The following is a 24,115-nucleotide window of genomic DNA, read 5'->3' on the forward strand; positions in this document are numbered from 1 at the left end:
TCTGGCATTTGAGTTCAATGGCATACATTACCCAAAAGGTCACTATGTATGTTTTTGTAGTGACCCTCTACATATTTTCTATGCATTTGAAAATTATGTTGATTCATACTGGTCTGATGGAGGTCAAAAGGATCCTCCATCAGGAGAATGTAAGCGGCTGTGCTGCGGTTGGCATGCGGCTGAGTGCCATGTAGCCATAAAAGTCTCAACACCCCTCATATTAACTAATTAGAATCCTATTGTTTATTCAGTGTTAATTGTCCATGGCCACAGGGTTTTGCGGGTTACTACGCGGCCATTAAAACCAAAGACCGAATATGCATGTGCTTCTAGTCAATGATTCTGGTGTTTGTCGTACAGCCGCAAGGTGGCAACATCCCTACTGCAGCAAAGCAGCTCCATAGGGCTGTCCCCTAAGGCCTGGTTCACACCTGAGCGGTTTACAGCGCCTTCCTACGCGCTGTAAAACGCTCAACAGGCGCAAACCCATGTTTCCCTATGGGCATGGTTCTCCCCTGCGCGTCTTACAGCGCGTACGAACGCGCTGTAAAACGCCCTACACCCAAAGAATTACAGGAGCTTCTTTGGGCGTATTGTCGTGCGTTCGCGCCCATAGAATTCAACGGGAACGCGGCAAAATACCTCGTCGTTTGCAGAGACCCACACCAACACACTCTCCTCTGTACATAAACACACAGGAAAGGGTGATGGTGCTCCGCAGGAAGTCTCTTTTCATTGGACACCTCAGTGTAGACATAGCTGTTTTTCATTGGACGCCTCTGTGGTCAATCGCAAGAATTGCGCATATGACATGCGTTTCCTATTTCCAAAAACGCGCTGTAATACGCCTCAAACGTCCGTCAAAAACGCTCGTTAAACACGAGTATCAAATACGCTCAAGTGTGAACCAGGCCTTAATACAAAATCCCAAGTCACAGTAGATTTTATTTATTTTTTCAGATGTTTTTTGTAGAAAATTGCTAAAACAATGTTTGGCATAAATATTTATCTTTTTTCTCCATTTTATGATGTAAGACACAGTGAACATGTAACCAGTTAGTTTTTTTTTATTTTGTTATTTTGTACTTGTGAATGGCCTTGGTCACGGTGCACTGTCCCTAGCTGCTGTCTCAGGGGTCATTGACAGGTAGGTTTTTGTGACATAGTTGGCTAAGATCTCCGCACTGACCGACGTAACACATACGACCCCGACTGTTTGTTGTTTGTTGGATCCTTCTGGTTAGAAATTCCTGACCTCTGACCATGTAAGAAACGGGTCTTGTTTTTCCCCTCCAGGTCTTTGGGAAGAAAGCATTTAGCCCAGCTAATCTGGAGCTGCAGAGGTTAATATCCCGGCACTTGAAACCCTGGCCAGTCATGAGGAGTCATAGCATATACATTTATTAAGCTGTGAACAATGGATGTTTATGGCTGTTCTCGGTCTCTGCGGTGGTGACACATTCACTAGATATGCTAAATATCATTAAAGTAAGGTGTGGCCATGGTTGTCTCGCAGTTTGTCAAGCCGAGATCCAGAGACGGCGATGACAATTTACTTTCATTTTTTTTTTTTTTTTTTTTACTAGGTAATAATCTCATCTAAGCATGATGAAAGTACAGTACATTGGGGCAGTTCAGGACAGGCCCTCTTTATATGAAAAACGTCTCCCGTGTATGCGGTCATGAGATGTGGACTGCTTGCTTCTGCGGTATCCTGTACTGTATAGAGACTATGTGGACAGCCTAGCTATTTCTATAGATTTCTCATACAGAACGCTGCTTTCATGTAGGTTCACATGGACTTCTGTTATATGATATCACTAATACATCGCCCAATGCCTGCTGGTCTCGTACTGTATCTACATGTGGGGGTGAGTTTATATGGAGGCACACATCACATGCCATATTAAAGGGGTTTTCTGAGAGGTTTACACTGGATAAGTCATCAGTATGTGTGAGCGATGGTCCCACACCAGGGACCCCCGCCAATCAGCTGTTTGCAAAGGCACCGGTGCTCCTAGTAGCGCCGCGGCCTCCTCTCAGCTTTCCCTAGACCATGTGACGTCACTTTCATTGGTCACATGACCTAGGCACAGTTCAGCCCCATTGAAGCGAAGGGGGCTGAGCTGTGATGCCAAGCACAGCCGCTATACAATGTACAGCCTTGGTACTACTGCTAGCGCCAGTGCCTTTTCAAACAGTTGATCGGTGGGGTCCCAGGTGTCGATACTGACACCAGTCGATGCAGCAGTATATTCTGGTGATGTTTTTTTGCCTTTTCCCACAGACTTCTCCATAGGCATACATTTTAAAAAACAATGCAAAAAAAAACAACATTGGGGCAGATTTACCAATCCTTTAGATGGCATAAGCCTATACAAGCCAGATTTTGTGGCTGGATGGTAAATGTGATGCAGTTTCAATGACTCTATACTATCTATTGGTTGGCCTACTTTGTCTTGTGCCAAAATTGTGGAGCAAAACGGCACAGCTTAGGACATGCCTCCTGTCCTGCCAGTGCACACCTTCTCCCCACCCTCTGGTTGCAGTAAATTTATCCAGTTTGCGCCACCTTTGGGCAGATTCTAGACGCAGACGCAGTACATCTGGGCCGTTGTGTGGCTAAAATGCCACACCAAAGACTTTCATTCCAAAAAAATGTAAGAAAACGTTGCAGCACCTTGTGGACTGGAATTCAGCAGCATGCTTTAAATCTGTAGTGTGTTTTTTTTATTTTATTTTTTTATTTCTGCTACATATGTCTGAACACACCCGTGGCTATGGTTTAACGAAGGAGGGTATATTAGGCGTGATACCTGGAAAGGTAGAAAATCTCAAAAAAAAAAAAAAAGTCCATATATATGAACTGGTTTTTAATTACTGGGGGTGATACGCTCCGCTAGATATACAGTATATGCCTGCATTAGGTATGATTTTGAAGCAGAACATGTTATATTTGTTTATTGCTTCTTTTTTTTTTTCCTATAAAAAGAGAATGAACCTGGATTTGCTTTGCTTGTTACCTTCCGTTTTGTGTTCAGTGCTCCATAGGTTTTTAGTGTCTATTTGTTCTCATGTGAAATGGCCCTGTAGCTGGAGGCTGTAAGGCCCCTTTCACACGAGCGAGTATTCCGCGCGCACTGAATCCGGACCCATTCATTTCAATGGGTCTGTGTAAATGGGCGTTGTTTTTCACGCATCACTTGTGCGTTGCGTGAAAATCGCAGCATGTTCTAAATTCTGCGGGGTTTTTTTCACCCAACGCTGGCCTCATAGAAGTGAATGGCGATGCGTTTTTTTTCACGGATGGTTGCTAAGAGATGTTTGTAAACCTTCCGTTTTTTAAATGCATCAATGTGCGTGATAAAAACTGAACGCAATCGCAGGCAAAACTGAATGAACTTGCTTCCGAAATCGCTCATTTTTAACGGAACGCATCCGGACCTAATCCGTATCGCTCGTCTGCAAGGGGCCTTAGAGAGGCGTGCCTGTAGGAGCTTGCTCTCTAAAGGGATTTTTCCATTGTGGATGAAGGGTTGGCTGCGCTGTAAGCATACGGTAGTAGCGGTGCTGACCTTTCTCTTTTTGTTATCTGAATGATATCCTGCCTTTTAGTAGCCAATCACATCATCCGATTTCCTTCCTTTCGGCCTTAACATCTCCAGCTTGCACAGGCGTCAGCCGTAGTATTGTAAACGGTCTGTGGGTTTCACTGGAATTAATCCCTTTCACCTCATCCTAAACAGAAGTCTTCTAAGGCCACTTACTTGGCAACTGGAAGAAAAGGCGAGGGTGAATATGGCCGTTTTGGTTTAGTCCTTGGTTATGGTGGGTATTTCAATATAGAAACCTTTTTGGTTTCTGTTGAATTGATCAGTTAAGGCTAGTTTCACATCTGCGACAGAGCTTCCGGCATGCTATTTCGGTAGAGAATTGCCAGATACTGTCGCCCCCTTGCGCGCCGGTCCGTATTGACTATAATGCGGTCTGGCAGAGATCTGGCAAATATGCAGAGAGCCGGCTGGACAAAAACGAAAAACACCCGGCTACATTTGTGGAAATAGCCTTAGGCCTCAGTCACACGACCGTAACAGGTCCATGTCCGTATTGCTGCCCGCAAACAGCCCGACTTGGGTCCACAATCCGAACAGAGGCACGGATAGGAAGTCCATGGAAGTACTACAGAGTGCTTCTGTGGGTTTTCTCTCTGTGCCTCCACTACTTTTTTTTTGTGGTGCAGACTGTCAGATATGGATCATAGGTCCACAGACGGCTGGCATGCGGATGGTGCCCATACATTGTGTGCCCACCCATTGTGTTTTCTCTCACGTCAACAGACAATCTGATCGGCCATCGACAACTTTTTTTATTTATTTTTTTGCACCACTTCTGACCTGCCCCCATTCCCCCAATGAGGGTATGAGTTAAAAGCAAATCAGATTATCCCCCATTGACTGAGAAATTGCCCAACTAAACTACCCCCACATTAGTCACTGTGCTGACAGCACCAACCAATTTTACTACCACTTTTTTCTGGAAATACACTGGTAAGAATAGACTGAGGAGGGTTGTGGGGGTTAACCATCCAGATAGTTGTTGGCAAAAAGACTTCATAAACCCTGCCTGCCCACTCATATAAGGCTTTTTTTTTTTTTTTTTTTTTTTTTATCTCCATGGCCTAAAATTTATTAGCATCTAAATGCATTGAAAAATGCCATCAGAGCTGGAGATGACCCAGCAGAACATCCACAACAGCATAAGTAACGGAGTGGTCCTGAAGAAGGAATATCCTGTGATCGGGAAAGGGTTACGCCAGCACGTCTTCTGCCTCATATATAACAATACCTGCTTATTACAGAAATTCTGCTTTGTTTTCAAGCCACGCAGCTATGATCAGGCCACATTCTTTGTACCACTGGGGCAAAGGTTAAGAGGAATGAAACTTCAAAGTCTGGTTCTGGTGTTTATGCTAACAGGAAGCTAATGAGAGAAAACCGGGCATTCCTTAGCTGAATATACATCTCTCTTATTTTTTTAGTATGTTAAAAGGTTTAGAATTTTAGAAGCAATTTTTGAAAATTAAGGCCCCTTCCACACGGGCGAGTTTTTCGCTCTGGTGCAATGCTTAAGGTGAACCCATTGCACCCGCGCTGAATCCGGACCCATTGACTTCAATGGGGCTGTTCAGATGAGCGGTGATTTTTACGCATCACTTGTGCGTGGCACGAAAATCACAGAATGCTCTATATTCTGTGTTTTTCACACAACGCAGGCCCCATAGAAATGAATGGGTCTGTGTGAAAATCGTAAGCAAGTGTGGATGCGATGCGATTTTCACGCATGGTTTCTAGGAGATGATGTAAGTAAATTGATAAGTCTAATTACTGTATTATTTTTCCTTATAACATGGTTATAAAAGGGACAATAATAGCATTCTTAATACAGAATGCTTAGTAAAATGTGGCTTTAGGGGTTAATAAATTTAAAAAAATTAACTCTCCTCATCATCTTGTTCGCACAGCCAGCATAGTCTTCTTTCTTCTTCTTTCAGGACCTGCAAAAGGACCTTTGATGTAATCGCGCTCACCACGTGGTGACGTCAGCGCAGGTCCTGCTGAATGAAGATAGAAGATGTAACCCTCAATTGACATTATACTTAGCATTCTGTATTATAGAATGCTATTATTTTCCATTATAACCATGTTATAAGGGAAAATATTAATAGAACACCTAACCCGAATTTCAGTGAAGAAGTCCTGGAGACCGGTGATATAATATCTGGTTTTGTACATAATGCTGCAGATTTATACCACGGCAAAGTGCGAGGGCCCCAGCCAGTCTGCCGGTAAATAGGCATATAACCCATTTCACACTGACTCGTGGGATTTATTCCCAAAGTCTGGAGCCAGACATAGACTGCTGGTACCTTGTAATGTTTTGTATTTTGCGTGTTTTGTCCTTTTGCACAGATCACAGGTTTCCGATTGATGCCTTTCCAATGTTTTTACTTGTAGATGACTTTTGGCCTTGTCCCCCAAACACCCGCTCTCTGGCCCCTGCCGTTTTAAGGTCAGGGAAATAACCTTATTTGAGTTATCTATCGCGTTCTGGACTTTGTGCAGGGACAGTTTTGTAATATGTTTTTGAGTCGAAACGTTTTACCAACGTAAAATGAAAGCAGATTTCCCTTTGACACAATATTGAGCTGGATGAGCTTTTTCTTAGTGAGCGGGATGTCTCTTCCTTGTCAGTCTGAAGTTTTTGTTCCTGTTTACAACGGTCGCTCGTCTACACCTGCAGATGTATTTTTATGTCATTTGTCTGGTCATACATGAGTGACCGCTGGCAGTGTTTGTCAGCTGTCCAAGGATGAATGAACTTGGTAAAGTGTGGCAGCTGTGGACTGTGCCGAGAACGCTATGACACTGCACTGCCATACGATGGAAATGGCCACAAAAGTGCCGTCCTGGGGAAGTTTAGTTGTGTCTCGACTTATTTTTGTAGAATTGAACATGTTACAGCTGGTATCGCATACAGCGTTTTTCATGACTTTTTCTACTTTGCCAACAGTAGACTGGTAGATGTTACTGTATAGTCTATAGTGAAATATAAAATGCAATTCATACACTAGGGGGAGTTTATTGAATGTTATCCAGTAAGTGATAATGATAGCAAGGTATAAGCAAATTTCTTATTTTTCAATTCGTTTTCGGTTCGTGTTGTGGTATTTACGGAATTGCGTTATGGATTCCGTTACCACGGACCATAACTGAATGCCTTTAGAGGCTTTCCGTTATTCATTCCGTTATAATAGAAGTCTATGGCCTGCATAACGGATCCGTCCGATTTCCGTTATGCTGGAGTCCTCTCTTGCATAACGGAAACCGGACAGAACCGTCACCATTACTGGGCATGTCTTAGTTTTACTGTGTAATGAAGTCAGGCGGTACAGCGTACTGGTTGAGGGGTGCTCGGTTTGTGTGGACGTAATCAGAAAACCGGCACTCCCAAAAATCTTTGCTGGTTAAGATGTATTGGTCACTCATATGACGTGCGGCATTTTGGCACTCACAGGTGCCTTTTTCAAACAAGAAGTGAGCAGCAGCCGAAACGCCGCACGTCATATGAGTGACCAATAAATCTATCACCAGCAAAGATTTTTGGGAGTGCCGGTTTTCTTTCATTCTTGTCTTAGTTTTATTCCGGCCGCCTCTCGGCATGTTTGCCCTGCTGCCCCATTATAGTCAATGGGGCTGAAGCAGACCTCCAGCGGCACGCGTGCACTAGCATCAGCACAGATCCAGCAGGCTGTTCACCCGCTGGAACAGCCTGCAGGAGAAGGCTGCCGCTAGTGGGAAAGTAGCCTAAAATGGGATGAAAATTGTTATATATTATTTATTTTTTTTAACCCTGACCTAATTTCGGCATGCTGGTTGCACAAAATTTTGTGACTTTTGTGCCCTAAAAAGCTGGTGTAAAACTTTTGTAATTGTGCACCACTGTGTTAAATTGCAATACAGCTTTTGTCGTGTTTTTTTTAGCACTACAAATCAATTGATTCAAAGAGGTCTCTTTGAACCACATTATTAGTACTGTGACAAATGGCACAAAAAACTCGTGCCAAAAAGTCATCTCTAAACGAAGCTGTAAAAATCCATGAAAATGCTATAAAAACTGGATGTTATAAAACACTGGTTCTAAAAATGGATTTTTCATGCACTTTAAAACACCAGAAAATAAGACTGTGAAGGAGACAGAAAATCGATGACTTGTGTTTATTCTTGCCGGTATCTACAGCGCCGTCGCTTGGTGTGTTCACATCATACTTTGTCATTTTATGTCTTTGAAGTACATTTGTTGTAGTGCAGACTTTTAACATATTGCTGTGATTGTCATGGACTTTACAGATGGGAACGTGTACTTGGCTTTTTCTTATCCATTGTCTGAATACTCTACTGGTATTTATCATAAATCGCCTATGGTTTTGTGTTTACAACTCCTATCAGACTGATGTGTCTTCATAGTAATAAACGATATGTGTTTGCTGTTGGATTCTGCAGTCTGTTTCCTACATTTTGCTAACACACACTTGCTAGGTTAGCAAGAAAGCATAACTACAGGATCAGACTACACATGGTTTGTTTGCAGTCTGTTACCATGGAGATGCATACATTTGCATTAATGTTGTAGACACAAAACCATAGGAAAATTTATGATCAAGACTATTTGCATTAGTGCCATTAAAAAAAAAAATATTCCACAGGTGGATATAGTTTTCAGTAGTAAATGACTGACCTCTCTCATTCCACTTGCAGAAAGTTTTTGCACTGTTATTTATTTTTATTTTTTTAAGGCACAGACCAGGCGGCTAAAGCGGCTCTAGGGGACGAGCCTTCTCCCTCCCCAATCAAGGAACTCCTCATCTCTGCTTCCCTGACTCCTGGTATATGACTTGGTGTGAGAGAGAGGACGGCAACCTTTTGGTTATTGTGGTTAAATACATGTTGTAGTTTGATATTCAGAAGTTTAGTTTCCAATGATGTGGTTATATTTCTTGTGGTTTGTTATTCAGTGCTCCGCTATATAAAACATGTTTCCAGGATGATTACGTAGAAATGTTGGACGGAGTAAACGAGGCTTTCAAAGCAAAAATATTGGTGTGGCAAAAATTTTCATGTATTTGGTTATGTAAGTTGGACATATGTTTCAGAGTACTTACCTAGAATAACTATTTTTGGCTCTACGCTATATAGATTGCTATGTACACAGTAGTATTCCCTGAAGTCTCGGATCGGGGGCAGAGTTTCAACAGCACGAACAAAGCAAAATTTCAGCACTTTCACTGTTAAAGGAACATCATTCCATAAAATTATCAAAAGTGTACCTGTTTTAGGTTACTTTTTTAAGCTGTAGAGGAATAACATGAGATCTGACCCTGGCCTTATGACTTGTGTTCTGTATTGATCACAGTTTTGTACTCTTTAGGCTCCATCTCTGTGTCTGAAGGCGTGCTACAGAAAGTAGGGGAGAAGGATCTCCTTCTGTCTGGTGTATATGGGAGACATCAGAGTAGATGGTCTTTAGTAAAGACTATATACTCTGATGTCCCCCATATACAGCACACAGAGAAGAGGAGATCCTTCTCCCCTTCTCTCTGAAGCACGCCTTCAGACACGGGAGCTGCACAAGGTAGATGTGAATTCAGCACTGGGGTGAGACAAAACACTTTAGCTTGCAGCAGTGTCTGTGTGTTTCTGCCTCATTCTCCCTCAAGCAGCTCACTTTTCGCCTCTCCATAGACCTCTGTGGGCTGCAGCTGTAACCTGTTCCTTCTGTATGACTTTTGTATACATGATTTCAGTTTGAGTGATCACTTCAGAAGGTGGGGGGAAGCAAGAAGTTGTCCACAAGTTTATATATGGTTTTCTTATACTATTGATTTATGGAAAAATCGAAAAGCTAAATCCTAGTCAGTTTAATATAGAAGCATTGAAACTGAAAATGTATCATAAATGGAATACATTTTAGGACATGTTTACATATAGCGCTATTCTTTCTATAGTTCTGCTCCGTATAGGAACAGAACCATGAAAGTAATGGAAGTGGCACATAACTGACAGGAACGGAGCCAAGCAGATCCAATTTACTTTAATGGGATCGGTTTGGTTGCCATTAGGGAGATCGTTTTTTGCTTGCAGGACTTTTTTTCTCTTCTATCTTTGAACCTTGTGTCGGAGGCTTTGAACTGAGCCTCCGACTCAGATGCCCTTATAACGCTCGACTATGCTTTGTCAATCTATTGGAAAAAATAGGAGCATCATAGTATTGTGTGCTTTGGGCAAAGACGTTTCATTAGGAGGGTCCCCTGAAAATAAGCTGATTGTATATTGCCTCCTGCAATTCTATATACATCTGGTCCAAGATATCAAAAACTGAAAAAAGATGCAAATACCAACATGGCTGAATTACAACATGAACGTAATAAGTGTGTGGAATGGAAAATGATGACCGCATTCTGTTGATGGGCTTGATGGTTATCCAGATGGTCCTGGTTGTTTTGCCTCCCTCTGTCTATTCTTCGCTGGCTTTGGCCGCTTTCTTGAGACGTTTGCAGCTTCCTGTGATGGAGGGATTTCCTGCGTGACCCTCACTGCTGTTTCAGGCGCAACGAAGTTTTGGCTTTCAGGATATGTTTCCCACTGTTAGGCCTCATGCACACGACCGTGGCTTTTGTCTGCATTTGATCTTGGCCGTGCCTTTTGTCAGCATGTTTTTGCTGGTCAGATGTGGACCCATTCACTTCAATGGGGCTGCAGAAGGTCTGGAAAGCACACAGTGTGCTGTCTGCATCCGTATGTCCATTCCGCAGCCCCGCAAAGAAAATACAACATGTCCTATTCTTGTGCGTATTATAGACAAGGATAGGACAGCTCTATAGCGGGCTGGATGTTCCATTCCGCAAAATGCGGAACACACACACAGCTGGTATCCGTGTTTTGCGGATCTGCAATTTGGGGACCACTAAAATGTCTATGGCCGTGTGCATGAGCCCTTACCCGTGAGAAGGATCTCAAATTCTTATCTCAATACTTACGAGATGTTTCAGTCTCAGTCAAGTGAATTGCCATGTTTACTGCTGATGTGACGGTCACTAGGGTAGAGGATACAGTACAGAATACAGGAGTGGGTGGCACAGGCCTCCGTGTTTGAAGTGTAGCAAAGGTGAATGGGTGGCCTGGTGAGGGAGGCTGCGCTTACGAGCGGGACTTTAAGCTCGGCCAAGGTCGTTCATGATTGTAGGTAAAACTATATATTACTGTGTTTTGTGCGCTCCTGGTTATGTGAGGCAGTTGTATACTGATCGTTGTCTAAACCTATGGCCTCTTTCACACAAACGAGTTTTCAGCCCAGATGCAATACGTGTAGCGAGCGCATAGCATCCGGACTGAATCCTGACCCATTCGTTTCTGTAGGTCTGTTTTTTCCCGTATCGCCTCTGCATTCAGGAGAAATCGCAGCACATTCTATATTGAGCATTTTTTGTGCAGCTCTGGCTCCATAGAAGTGAATGGGGCATGAAAAACGGAAGGTATCTGAATGCAATGTGTTTTCCACTGATGGTTGATGAGATGGAGATTGTTATCCTTCAGTTTTTCTTCACATGTGTGAAAAACGCATGCAATCCGGATACAATCTGGAGGGAAGAAAACAAATCGCAGAGCTGATTGAACGTGTGTACGGAACCATTAGTTTTTCCCTGAACAGATCCTGACGCAATCCGTATCGCGTGTGTGAAAGAGGCGTAAGGGTCACGCAGAGAGGGAAGATTGGAAAGTCTGTTATATAATCCTTTCTGAAATGCCTGAGGGTACCTGCCACAATAATAGGACTATTCTTCTTATCTGGTGCAATCTACAGGTTTAGTAGCCCGGAGTTTGTCAGGTTGCACTTAATCAGTTTGTATTTTTTTGTTTTTTTTAGCACTTTCCAGCATCCATTGCATTCGGTGTTCCTCTATCCAGTTTAGGTACGTCCACTGGGTGCCAGATGGGCCCCATAAGTTTCCCTTCACCATACTACACCATCATGGCGGTCATACGTGAATGCGCACCTCATTTTTATCACAATGACTTACTTGTGGATTTGTATAGGACTGCAGCTATATCCTGGATCTTAATTTTTCATTATTGCGCCGGCGCACAAAAAAAAAAAACTCGCAGCCGTAGCTCTGCTACATCTGGAAGGTGTAGTCGTAAAGGGTGAACGCGAAGGCTGCTGGATTTAGCCTCACAAGCTGAAGGCTCTATTCATTTCGTGTAAAACATGTATATATATTTCTTCTTTCTTTTTAGCTCTTTCACACATTCCTGAGCGTAATTCTGCCAGGACCAGCCAAGCTCTGAGCACGAAATGCTACTGCACCCAAGATGCCCTTTTCCCAGTAGCTGCATGCATGTCTGACACCTCAGATACTCTGACTTAGTCTGTCAGGCCTGACCGTATTTGCCAGTGAAATTGTCTGCCCACCCTGTATGGAAATATGCTGATACTACATATCTGTCAGCAAATGTGTTTTTACAGAGGGCCGGGATCACACGACCACGAAGCCACCCGTGTACTTCCCTGACTGTAGCAAATGTCATGGAGAATCCCGTACTGGGAACGTGAGCCTTATGCTCCAGCATCTCCATGCATGCAGTCTGAGGTGGACACTTGGTGGGCTCTGGTTCGTGGTTTGATGCCTTGTATATTACTTATTTATACAGTTGATGGGTAAGTCTTTTTGAATATAAGTTTCAAAATACACTAAAAACTCCCCTTATGAAGAATTAGGGTCCATTCAGACTTCCGTAGGACACCGGCAATGTGCGTTCCTCATTTCGCGGCGCCGGCACTATAATAGAAAATGCCTTTTCCCCAGTCGTCTCCATGACACCAAGTCCTGAGATTGACTTCCTTCTGATTGGACAGGAAAAACACAGAGAGGTTAAAACCCCCATCCCCTCCTCACATCACCAGTGTTTTTCCTGTCCCATCAGGATAGGAAGCAGGAGAGGTGCACGGAGCTCGTTTGGGCTCACCTGGAGTTATTTTTTTCATCTGGGCCGAGGTCGGATCTGCAGTGCAGCTCTCCCTCCTCCGTTTGGTTAGGCCTGGGCTCGGGCACATAGGTAGTGCCCCTGCGAAGATTCCCTCTGCGGCGGTCCCGGAGGGCTTGATGCAGAGGGAAGGAGGAACACGGCGGATCGGCACTGTGATGTGTCCCTTCCGGCCGGCAGGCGGATGACGTCAGACGCCGGGGGCGGAGCTAAGCGCGCTGACGTCATCAACATGCGCCACAGGTCCTGCAGCATGAGAAGCACATGGAGACACTATAAAAACGCTCAGGACCTGTGTAACGGCGCCCTGCATAGCGCGGCTCACATATTTTGGTGAAGCATCTCTGAAGCGGTCGGGAGTCAAGATGAGCACCCCCCTCACGCCGGGCTCTGGAACCGAGCCTGCATCAAACCCTGGGACAGTGAGTAACCTGTTCTCAGGTACATGCCTTGTATGGTGGGTTCAGTCTGCTCATCCTTTCCTCCCTTACCATTTCAGGGAGAAAAGGATTCGGCTTCTGCAGCCAAAAAAACTAGAAAATGTGGTATTTGCTGCAAAAGATTGTCTAACACTGGATCCAAGCCCCTGTGTAAAGAATGTACTGCCAGTGTCATCAAGTCTGAGTCTTCTAGTCTAATTGAAGACATTAGAAAAGTGGTAAAAGAAGAGGTTCAGCTAGCCTTAACTACCAGAGAACCTACTCCCCCCAAAGTTCCCCCCACTCAGGACGCCCGTAGTGTTAAATCACTTATCCTGGATTCCGACTCTGAGGGGCTGGCGGTCTCAGACTCCGAATCTGTCCAAAAACACCCGGCATCTTCAGATGAAGAGGGCGAATATAAGCGCTTCCTGTTCAATCCTGAAGATATTGATGAACTTATCAGGGCCATCAGGGCCACCATTCAGATGGAGATGCCTAAAACCCCTAGGTCTACCCAGCAAGAAATCTTTGGGGGTCTAGGTGAAAGGAAGAAGGCCGTTTTTCCAGTCCCTGATAGTGTCCAAAAATTAATTAGGTCTGAATGGGAAAAACCGGATAAAGGATCCTTTATCCCAAGAGGAATTAAGAGGCGCTACCCCTTTAGCCAAGAGGACTGTACGGATTGGGAGACCATTCCCAAAGTAGACGCGCCAGTGGCCAAGGTAGCAAAACATACGGCCCTACCGTTTGAAGACTCAGCACAATTGAAAGATCCTCTAGACAGGAAAGCGGAGAGTCTCTTGCGAAAGACCTGGGAGACTACGGCGGCCCTTCTCAAACCGGGCGTTGCCTCCACATGTGTGGCCAGAACACTGAACCTTTGGCTAGACCAGCTAGAGATACATCTGGTCAATAAGACACCACGGGATCAAATTCTAGAGAGCTTGCCTCTATTAAAGATGGCAACCTCCTTTCTAGCAGACGCAGCTGCTGAATCAGTTAAACTGTCCGCCCGTACAGCTGTTCTCTCAAATACAGCGAGAAGGGCACTATGGCTTAAAGCGTGGTCAGGAGATATCACATCTAAAAATAAATTAATCGCACTCCCCTTCCACGGTCAGTACGTTTTCGGAGAAGATCTAGATAAAATCCTAGACAACGCGACAAATAAAAAAAGAGGGTTTCCAGAGGAAAGATATAAACAAAAAAGGCAGCCCTTTCGTGACCGATTTTTTTCAACCCGAAAATAAAAAAGATAAAGGGAAGACTGGGAGGTGGAGCTATGCGAAGGGAGGCAGGGGGAGAAGCTTCCTCTTCAACCCAAATCGGGCCGAAGCCTCCTCATCCAACAACAAACAATGACGCCATACCAGTGGGGGGAAGACTCAGCTCCTTTCTAAGATCTTGGCAGCATGTAACAAACAGCCGGTGGATCTTAAGTATTATACAAGAGGGTTATCTGATAGATCTTCTCTCTTCCCCTCCACAGAAATATGTGATCACTACCCTTCCCCCATCTCAAACTGCGACCTTAAAAAACGACATAAAAAACCTATTAACCTTGGACGCCATAGAGCCCGTCCCGAAAAATCAGACAGGACTGGGATTCTATTCCCGCCTCTTCATTATAAAGAAACCAAACGGGAAATCCAGGGTAATTATAAATCTGAAACATCTAAACAAATACGTAAGATATCAAAAATTCAAAATGGAGACCCTGAAGTCAGCAGTGAAACTCTTAAAAAAGGATGCAGTGATGGCCACAATAGATTTAAGCGACGCCTATTATCACGTCCCAATTCACAGGTCATCAAGGGAATTCCTAAGGTTCGCAATAGAATTGGAGGGAAACATTCAGCATTACCAGTTCAGGTGTCTCCCCTTCGGGATCTCTTCTGCCCCAAGGGTTTTTACCAAAATAATGGCGGAAGCCTTGACAACCTTGAGAGAAAAGGCAATTTGTGTGATCCCCTATCTGGACGACCTACTGGTAGTGGCGGACAACATAGAGACCATGGGAATCCATCTCGGGTTAGTCCTGGATCATCTACAGAGCCTAGGTTGGCTCATCAATTGGAAAAAATCGGATTTAATCCCATCCAAACGGAAAGTTTTTCTGGGCATTACTCTAGACACAGTCTCCCAAAGATCCTTTCTACCACCTCAAAAGATAGTAAAACTTCAGACAGCTTTGAGGAAGTTCAAGAAGGAGAAATTCTGTTCAATAAGACAGGCCATGAAGGTACTAGGGAGTCTGTCCGCTTGCATTCCAGCAGTTGCCTGGGCACAGTTCCATCTAAGACCACTCCAGAAATTCATCTTAGACAAATGGAACAGATCGCAATTAACCCTAGAGAGGAAAATATTCTTAGATGCAGAGACCAAAAAATCACTAACTTGGTGGCTCAGCAATTCGAACCTAGAAAACGGGATTTTCTGGGCACAAGATCTCCCTCTAGTCATCACAACAGATGCCAGCCTCCACGGGTGGGGAGCGGTCGTCCAGGGGAACTCCTACCAGGGAACATGGGGGAATTACGTGAGCCAGCAATCCTCAAATTTCAAGGAGCTGAGGGCAGTGTGGGAAGCACTGAAACACACAAGTCAGCTGGCAAAGGGTCGTCACGTCCTAGTCTACTCGGACAACGCTACAGCCGTGGCCTTTATCCAACACCAGGGAGGCACAAGGCATCGCCCGCTACAGAACCTGGCAAACAAAATCTTTTCCTGGGCAGAAGGCAACATTCAATCTCTTTCAGCGGTTCATTTGAAGGGAGTTTTAAACATTCAGGCCGATTACCTAAGCCGGCACAGACTAGACCCAGGGGAATGGATGTTAGCTCCAGAAGCCTTCCATTTAATCACAAAGAAATGGGGCAGGCCGACGATAGACCTGTTTGCATCCAGGAGAAATCATCAGCTAAACCAGTTCTTCTCCCTCAACCCCAGGGATCATCCTCGGGCAGTAGACGCCCTCAACCAGAGTTGGACAACAAACTTAGTCTACGCCTTCCCCCCATTTCCGCTTATCCCCAGAGTGTTACAGAAGTTCCTAAAAGAAAAGTGTACACTAATCCTGATAACCCCCTTCTGGCCCAAGAGAAGTTGGTTCTCCCTCTTGAAAGCCCTCAGCGTGGAAGCTCCTCTCCTTCTACCTCAGAGGCCGGACCTTCTAAGTCAGGGGCCCATTTCTCACCCAGACCTGAAAATACTAAAGTTAACAGCCTGGATTCTGAAGAATCCAACTTATTAAACTTTGGTCTATCAAAAAAAGTAGTGAACACCTTACTCCTTAGCAGGAAACAGAGTACCAACGACAAGTACCAAAAAATATGGAAGAAATTTGCTGATTGGTCTGGGACCTCCTTCAACCAGTTTAGAGCCAACATCTCACTAATCCTGGATTTTCTTCAAGAAGGGCTAGATTTAGGTCTATCCCCCAATACCCTTAGGGTCCAGGTATCGGCTTTAGGAGCACTATATAATACCAAGCTAACGGAACATCCCTGGATATCCAGATTCCTTAAGGCGGCAGATAGGATCAGACCTACAATTAGAAACATGGTGCCACCATGGAACCTTAATACGGTACTAGGGGGTCTAACCTCCGATCCATTCGAACCTCTGGACTCTATCCACATCAGATGGCTTACCATTAAAACGATTTTTCTGGTGGCAATAACCTCAGCCAGAAGGGTCTGTGAGCTGCAGGCCTTGTCCATCCAAGAACCATTCCTTGCAATATTTGAGGACAAATTAATTTTCAAATTAGATCCGACTTTCCTCCCCAAGGTAGTCTCGACCTTCCATAGGTCTCAGGACATTGTTCTCCCCTCGTTCTGTGACGATCCGAAAAAACGATCAAGAAATCACTTACCACACATTAGATGTCCGGAGAGCGGTCTTAAAGTACCTGGAAGCTACCAGCCTTTGGAGAAAAGACAAAAATCTGTTTGTCCAATTTTCAGGTCCTAACAAAGGGAAGAAAGCGGCAAAAAGTTCCATCTCCAGATGGATTAAGATGGCAATCTCCGAAGCATATAAAGCTTAGGGAAAAGACGTCCCTGCTTCCCTAAAAGCACATTCTACGAGAGGCATGGCTGCCTCCTGGGCGGAAAAAGCCTCAGCCTCCTTACAACAGATTTGCAGGGCAGCAACATGGAAAAGAGTTCATACTTTCACTAAGCACTACAGACTAGATGTAGCCGCTAATGACGACCTAAGATTTGGACGTAAGGTCCTGTCGGCAGTTGTCCCCCCCTAATTGTATCTTTGATATTGTCTCAGGACTTGGTGTCATGGAGACGACTGGGGAAAAGAGTATTACACTCACCGGTAATCCGGTTTCCTGGAAGTCTCCATGACACCACATATATCCCACCCTTTTTTTCTGCTATTAGCTATTATCCTTTCATCCTGGGGTTCTTCGTTAAAATACACTGGTGATGTGAGGAGGGGGTGGGGGTTTTAACCTCTCTGTGTTTTTCCTGTCCAATCAGAAGGAAGTCAATCTCAGGACTTGGTGTCATGGAGACTTCCAGGAAACCGGATTACCGGTGAGTGTAATACTCTTTTCTTGCCCGCAGTTCCGGACAAGGACAGGACATGTTCTATTTTTTTGGGGGGGAACGGAATTGCGGATCCGGAAGTGTGGATGCAGACAGCACATAGTGTGCTGTCCACAACCGTTCCTGCCCCATTGAAAATGAATGGGTCCGCACCCATTCCACAAAATTGCGAAACTGATCCGGACCCAAGTTGCAGACGTGTGAATGGACCCTTAAGGTCTGTTTTCCTGGAGTCTGTGTTGCCGTATTTTGCTCCAAATTTATTAAACGTCGCACGATGTTTGGTGTATCTTTTAAGTTGAACACTTCTGTCTTGAGATGTTCCTCCACTTTCTATGCCACTCCTGTATTGGAGTAAGATTGGGGCAGTTTTTGAGACTTTTTTAAAAGTCTCTGTTGAAGTTAATCAGCTCAGCAGGCTAATCACCCCCATTTTCTGCTTATCAAAACTGAAGCGAGTAGTGTAAAAATGCTAAATATTGCAAAACTTTCATGCAGATAATCCATAAAAGTTGCAAAAAGCCCAAGTTTGGAGGTGTTTGAAGCCAAAATTCTGGAGTACATGGCTTTATAAATTCTCCACACTATGTGAAACCCTACGTCCCTCCTAGCGGCCCAAAATCTGCACTGTTACGCGTGTCTGTGCGGTTTTCAAATTGTAACCATTATCGTTTAACAATAAACAGCACGCACCGCTATATGACACCCTGCCTTAAAAGCCCGAACATTTCTTGTAAATTGCTGCTTATTGGATTTCCTATAGGGCAGGAGACCCTTTTTAAATCTGCAAAGGCTATTTGATGCATTCCATGGGACAGATCGTCATATTCGTACACGCACGTGTTTTATCCTTGGCTGATTTAAGCTTCTAGCAGTCGTCACTGGTCAGTTTTACTGCTTGGGGCCTTGGAGTACTTTGGGTCTTCAGGCCGAGATGCAGTCTTAGGCTGGGTTCACACTTGAGCGTTTTACAGCGCGTTCAAACGCGCTGTAAAACGCTCAACACATGAAAACCAATGCTTCCCTATGGCCCTGGTTCTCACTTGAGCGTTTTACAGCGCTGAAAAATGCGCTGTAAAATGCCCTACGCTCAAACAAGTACTTGAGCTTCTTTGGGGCGTTTTACAGCGCGTTTGTGGCCATAGGACATTGCAGTCAATCACACAAACGCGCGTCAAACGCGCGTTTACTATTGCAAAAAACGCGCGTCAAAAACGCGCGTTAAACGCGCATATCAAAGACGCTCAGGTCTGAACCCAGCCTTACAGTTTAGCTCTTCAGAATTAGTTTAATGGCTATAGTGTTGCTAGTAGTCCTAAAGGTTGTATGATAGTGGGGGACGCTGACTGCAGCACAGAGTACATATTGATGTGCACTTGCGTCTCTTATGTTAATAAACTGGTGACCTGGTGTCTGTCTGAGCATTCGCATCCCTCTGGGACCTCTAAGAGCGGACGCTTTTTTTTTCCACGATGAGTTTGCCAGCTATCTCATTAGAAAACCATTTATTCAGGCCATTAGCCAGGATCTTTAGCTGCCGGACCCCACCAATGTTCCCTTTGAAGTGAATGTACAACCAGCGCTCCGTTTGAATGTATGTAGAATATTTTTGTATGGTACCGGTTGTATGTATGTTCCAATCAAGTAAAACATTGAATATTTTCAATAACCTGCTGGCTCTGCGTGAAAACAGGAATTTGTATAATGAGCCAAGCAGACTCTTTCCTGTTAGGAAATTTAGCTTTCCCCCCCTCCAAAATATTTTTATTTTTTGGCTGCAGAGTGAGTGTGACCCCAGATGTCCTTGTAGTATTAATTCTGATTTAGGAGGTGGAGTATAACCTGGCCGCACGTGGGGTTTTCTGGATGTGGAGTAGAAATGCACCATATGTAGCAGTGGCTCAGTTTATCTATGAAGTAGTATGGTACCTTTAATTAAAGGTATTACGTTTCCCCATCCCATTGTCTCATTAGCACTTTTTTTTTATTTATTTTTTTAAACTGAAACCAGTTGCCCCATCCTTAACCCAAGCTTTCTAGTCTTTATTAAATCTAAGACTTTTTTTTTTCTAGAAATCCTACTCCAGTTGTTTTACTCCCCGCTACTGGAGAGAGTTTGTGACTTTGCAACCTTTTAAAAAGTTCTGGAATATAACTAACTAAGAAATCTAGAGTGCCACTAATTAACATAGCTCCCCACGTCCATTTTGTCGCCTATTTTTTAAAGTTGGAGTGTGAGGTGTAAGGCTCCGTTCACATCTCCGTATAATGGGTCCGCATCCGTTTCGCAAATTGCGGATCGGGTGCGGACCCGTTCATTCTCTATAGAGAAGGAATGAATGCGGAGAGCACACTATGCAATTGCGGACAAGAATAGGCAGTTCTAAGGGGTGCCAGCTGGGTGTATTGCAGATCCGCAATGCACTACGGATGTCTGAATGGACCCTAAAATACAAACATTTGCAGGTTGCAAATAAGCCCAAGATGTGACCTTTTTGAAGCCATAATTCTGGAGTGCAGGATGTATTAGATTCCTCCTATAAGTTTTTCCATCATCCCACAAATCTTTCCATGCCATGAAATAAGTTGATGTCCCAATATCCATGCTGCACATTAAAACACAGAAATTTTTTGGGGGGTAGTTTTGCAAATACTTTTTGGGATGTGTTGTGTTCCATTAGTTGTATAAAGTGGTTATGTTAGAGACTTTAATAGTTCTGTAAGACTAAAGGTAAATAGTATTTGCACACATAAGCAGAGGTGAATTGACATCTTAAAGGCTATGTACACCTTCGGAGGCAATTTTTTTTTTAATAATTGCATGTTACTCATTTTGGGCTTAAAATTTTTTTTTCAATTGGTCTTTATTTAAAAAAAAATATTGAGCTATTCTGTCACAAAGGGTTAACGGTTCGTACTTTTTACTTTTCACTTTGTGCAGGTCATCTAATAAACATTATCTTTACAAAGAGGTCATAAACATTTATTTAAGCCACATTATTATCAGTAAGATAAGAAGTGAGCTATAATGAGTGTATATTCAGAGAACAGAGCTAAGGATCCTTCAGATTAGCTGGCTGACGGAGCAGAGAGAAAATTCAGGTCCCTCTACTAGAGCATCTCAGCCCTGTACAGAAAAAGGGTTACATATTTGTAATAAAGACCAATTAATATTTTTTTTTTATTTTTAGCTCAAAATGAGTACAATGCAATAATAATAATAATACAAAATTGCCCCCAAAGGTGTACATGGCCTATAAAAAGGTTGGCCCATCTGGGACATTGATGGCATATTACTAGGATATGAAGTGAACTTAGTGCAGTCACACATCTATGACCACCCTCCGTTCATTGCTACTGGAGTTAAAAAAAAAAAATTAAAAATTAAAAATAAATAGCAGAATGCCAACTAGGCTATTTCTGACAGCCCCATAGTGGTTAATGGAGCGGTGGCCCCACTTGCATGGTGCACTCTCCTTTCGCCCCTATGGGACTTCCGGGAAACAGCCGAGAGCACTCAGGTTCTGGAGATAGGTGCGGGTCCCACCTCAATGTCCCATATGTATCAACCTGTTTAATATTACACAGTCTTTTACAAGAGTTCTTGTGGAACAGTGCTGTGATATTACTCATTGGTGTGCTTATACACAATGATATATTGATTATTTATGTGGTTTATGTTTTTCAGAATTCAATACGCCATAACCTGTCTCTTCATAGCAAATTTGTGCGGGTACAGAATGAGGGAACTGGTAAAAGTTCATGGTGGATCCTAAATCCAGAAGGTGGAAAGAATGGTAAATCCCCAAGAAGACGAGCTGCCTCTATGGATAATAACAGCAAGTTTGCAAAAAGCAGAGGAAGAGCTGCCAAGAAAAAAGCCTCCCTACAGTCAGGCCAAGAAGGCAGCGCTGATAGCCCCGGATCACAGTTCCCTAAGTGGCCGGGAAGCCCTAGCTCACACAGCAATGATGACTTTGAAGCCTGGAACACGTTTCGTCCAAGAACCGGTTCCAATGCGAGCTCCATCATGCCAGAGGAAGAAGATCTTGGTGATGCCGATGTACACGGTCTTGTATATCCGCCTTCATCTACCAAACTGGCATCTACTTTGCCAAGTCTGTCAGAGATTGGAAACTCTGAGAATATGGAGAATCTTCTAGACAATCTCAACCTGTTATCTCCAAACACCTCATTGACCGTTTCTACACAGTCCTCACCGGCCTCGATGATGCAGCAGCAGTCTGGTTATTTATTTACTTCACCAGACACCAGTATGGGATCACCAGATCCCGAGTACAGAAAATATACCTATGCTCAACCTGGCATGAACTCCATATCACAGATGTCTATGCAAAGTGTTCCAGACAGTAAATCTGCCTATAGGGTTGTAGGCCCATACAATGTTCCAGCTGGACTTCTAAAGGAACTGCTTACCACAGATGCCCCGCCACATAATGATTTGCTGGCCTCGGAGTCTGTGGTTTCCCAAGGCAACAGTAGGGTTCTGAGTCAGAATGTGCTGATGGCGTCTAATTCTGGAATGCCTGCATATGGCACCCAGCAACCCCACAGCAAAATGAACACCATTTCCCATGCACATCAACAACATACTCAGCAGACCTCCATGAATGGTCGTGCCTTGCCCCATACTGGGAGTACCATGACTCACAATGCCATTAGCCGCCTGTCAACCGTGAAAAGTTCATTACAAGTGCCTATGACTCAGCCTCTTCACATGTCCGGCATGGGTTCTTACCCTACAAACAGCTGTAATGGCTATGGCAGAGTTGGCATAGTCTCCATCCACCAGGAGATGCTGCCTAGTGACTTGGATGACATGTTCGTTGAACGCTTGGACTGTGACATGGAGTCCATTATTCGGAATGACCTCATGGAAGATGGAGAAGCAGATTTTAACTTTGATAGCCTATTATCAAACCAAAGCTTTCCTCACAGTGTCACAACCACCACACACAGCTGGGTATCAGGATAGAGACAAAAAGTTGCAAGTATGTGACACGTCTATATAGCAGTATTAAACTTGTGTATTTGGGTATGTCTGCACGGCTATTTTGGGCGCGACAGATGTCATGCGTCCGTGTCGCACCCAAGTGTGGCAGGGTGCCATAGGAAAGAATGAGGTCGCACTGCAACTCGCGTGTTTGCTGCAACTCGTGAATCACAAAGAATCCAGCAGTGTTGGATTTTTTTTTTGCGTGTTGCAGTCACAGCCAATGTGCAAGTTGCACTGCAACCTTATTCATTCCTATGGCAGCCAAACTACACTGCGATCTTTTGGTTTGTGTGCCAAAATCGCAGTGTAGACGTAACCTTATAAGGCTACTTTCACACCTGCGTTTAGGTGCGGATCCGTCTGGTGTCTGCACAGACGGATCAGCACCTATAATGCAAACGCTGGTATCCGTTCAGAACGGATCCGTTTGCATTACTCTGTAAAAAAAAAAAAAAAATCTAAGTAAGTCAAACGGATCCGTCCTGACTTACATTGAAAGTCAATGGGGGACGACGTATCCGTTTACAATTGCACCATATTGTGTCAGTGAAAACTGATCCGTCCCCATTGACTTACATTGTAAGTCAGGACGGATCCGTTTGGCTCTGCATCGCAAGCAGCGTTTTAGTGTCCGCCTCCAGAGCGGAATGGAGGTGGAATGGAGCCAAACTGATGCATTCTGAACGGATCCTTATCTATTCAGAATGCATTAGGGCTAAACTGATCCGTTTTGGGCCGCTTGTGAGAGCCCTGAAACGGATCTCAAAAGCGGACCCAGAAACGCCAGTGTGAAAGTAGCCTAACATGTTTAATCATCCCGTCTCTAATACATCTGTGTGTATTCAGAGGTCTGGTAAAAATGTGTTGTATGTAACATTTGCTTTCCACAATCTCTAAATTCTCTCAGATTTTGTAGTAAAATTTCTAAAATATGGTTTTATTGCTTTTCAAGCAGCCTGCTTGTGTAGACAACCTCAGCTGTTAATGCTGGGGAAACTCGTCGACAGCCAGTGTGCTATCGCATGGCAGCTATTTAAGCCAGGACTTCCTCTTTGAGACATCCTTGGCAGCAGATTTCGGGCTCCACAGTTATGGAATTTGTCTCCCTCTCACACTTAAAGGGGTTCTTCGGAAAGTAGGAAAATGACAATATACATTATTATTAATATATTCCCAAATACCTTTCATTAGTTATAATGGCTCATTTTGTCTGGGGAGCAATCATTAGGAAAATGTAAATGACTGCTGTCCTATTAGTACACACACAACCTGTCCTAATCACACAGGAGGACAAATTACTTCAGAACATGGAGATAAAGAACTGCCTCACCCTTCTCTGCTTTGCTTGTCAGAGATTATGATCCTGAACACAGCCGATAAGATCTTCAGCTGAGTGTCTGTAGGAATGGAGTTCATGAGGAGACATGAAGTAAAGAGAAGACGGACCGAACAGACTGTGGTAATGTGGTGCTGTGGTAATGGAGACTGCATACAAGAGCTGCTGCACAT

The 24,115-nt window shown here is 44.0% G+C and overlaps 2 protein-coding genes across 2 annotated transcripts in view; both read left to right on the forward strand.

Annotated features, from left to right (window-relative positions):
- FOXO1 (forkhead box O1) overlaps positions 1 to 24,115 on the forward strand; it is a 65,334-nt gene that overhangs the window by 35,642 nt on the left and 5,577 nt on the right. The window contains exon 2 of the mRNA XM_040426083.1: positions 21,278 to 22,601. Within this exon, the coding sequence (XP_040282017.1) occupies positions 21,278 to 22,585 (1,308 nt within the window). The 3' untranslated portion in view covers positions 22,586 to 22,601. The remainder of the gene's footprint in view (positions 1 to 21,277; positions 22,602 to 24,115) is intronic.
- Positions 12,597 to 14,362, forward strand: LOC120996272 (lamina-associated polypeptide 2, isoforms alpha/zeta-like). Its single transcript, XM_040426084.1, has 2 exons — positions 12,597 to 13,021; positions 13,099 to 14,362. The coding sequence occupies exons 1-2, from the start codon at positions 12,965 to 12,967 to the stop codon at positions 14,269 to 14,271; spliced, it is 1,230 nt and encodes a 409-aa protein (XP_040282018.1). The 5' UTR covers positions 12,597 to 12,964; the 3' UTR covers positions 14,272 to 14,362.

This window comes from Bufo bufo, chromosome 3, assembly GCF_905171765.1.
Source record: "Bufo bufo chromosome 3, aBufBuf1.1, whole genome shotgun sequence".
In the NCBI taxonomy this organism is placed as follows: Eukaryota; Metazoa; Chordata; class Amphibia; order Anura; family Bufonidae; genus Bufo; species Bufo bufo.

Coding starts and splice junctions, on each gene's coding strand:
- LOC120996272 (XM_040426084.1), top strand. CDS start 12,965: ATGAGCACCCCCCTCACGCCGGGCTCTGGAACCGAGCCTGCATCAAAC. Junction 13,022..13,098: donor CTGCATCAAACCCTGGGACA/GTGAGTAACCTG, acceptor TTACCATTTCAG/GGAGAAAAGGATTCGGCTTC.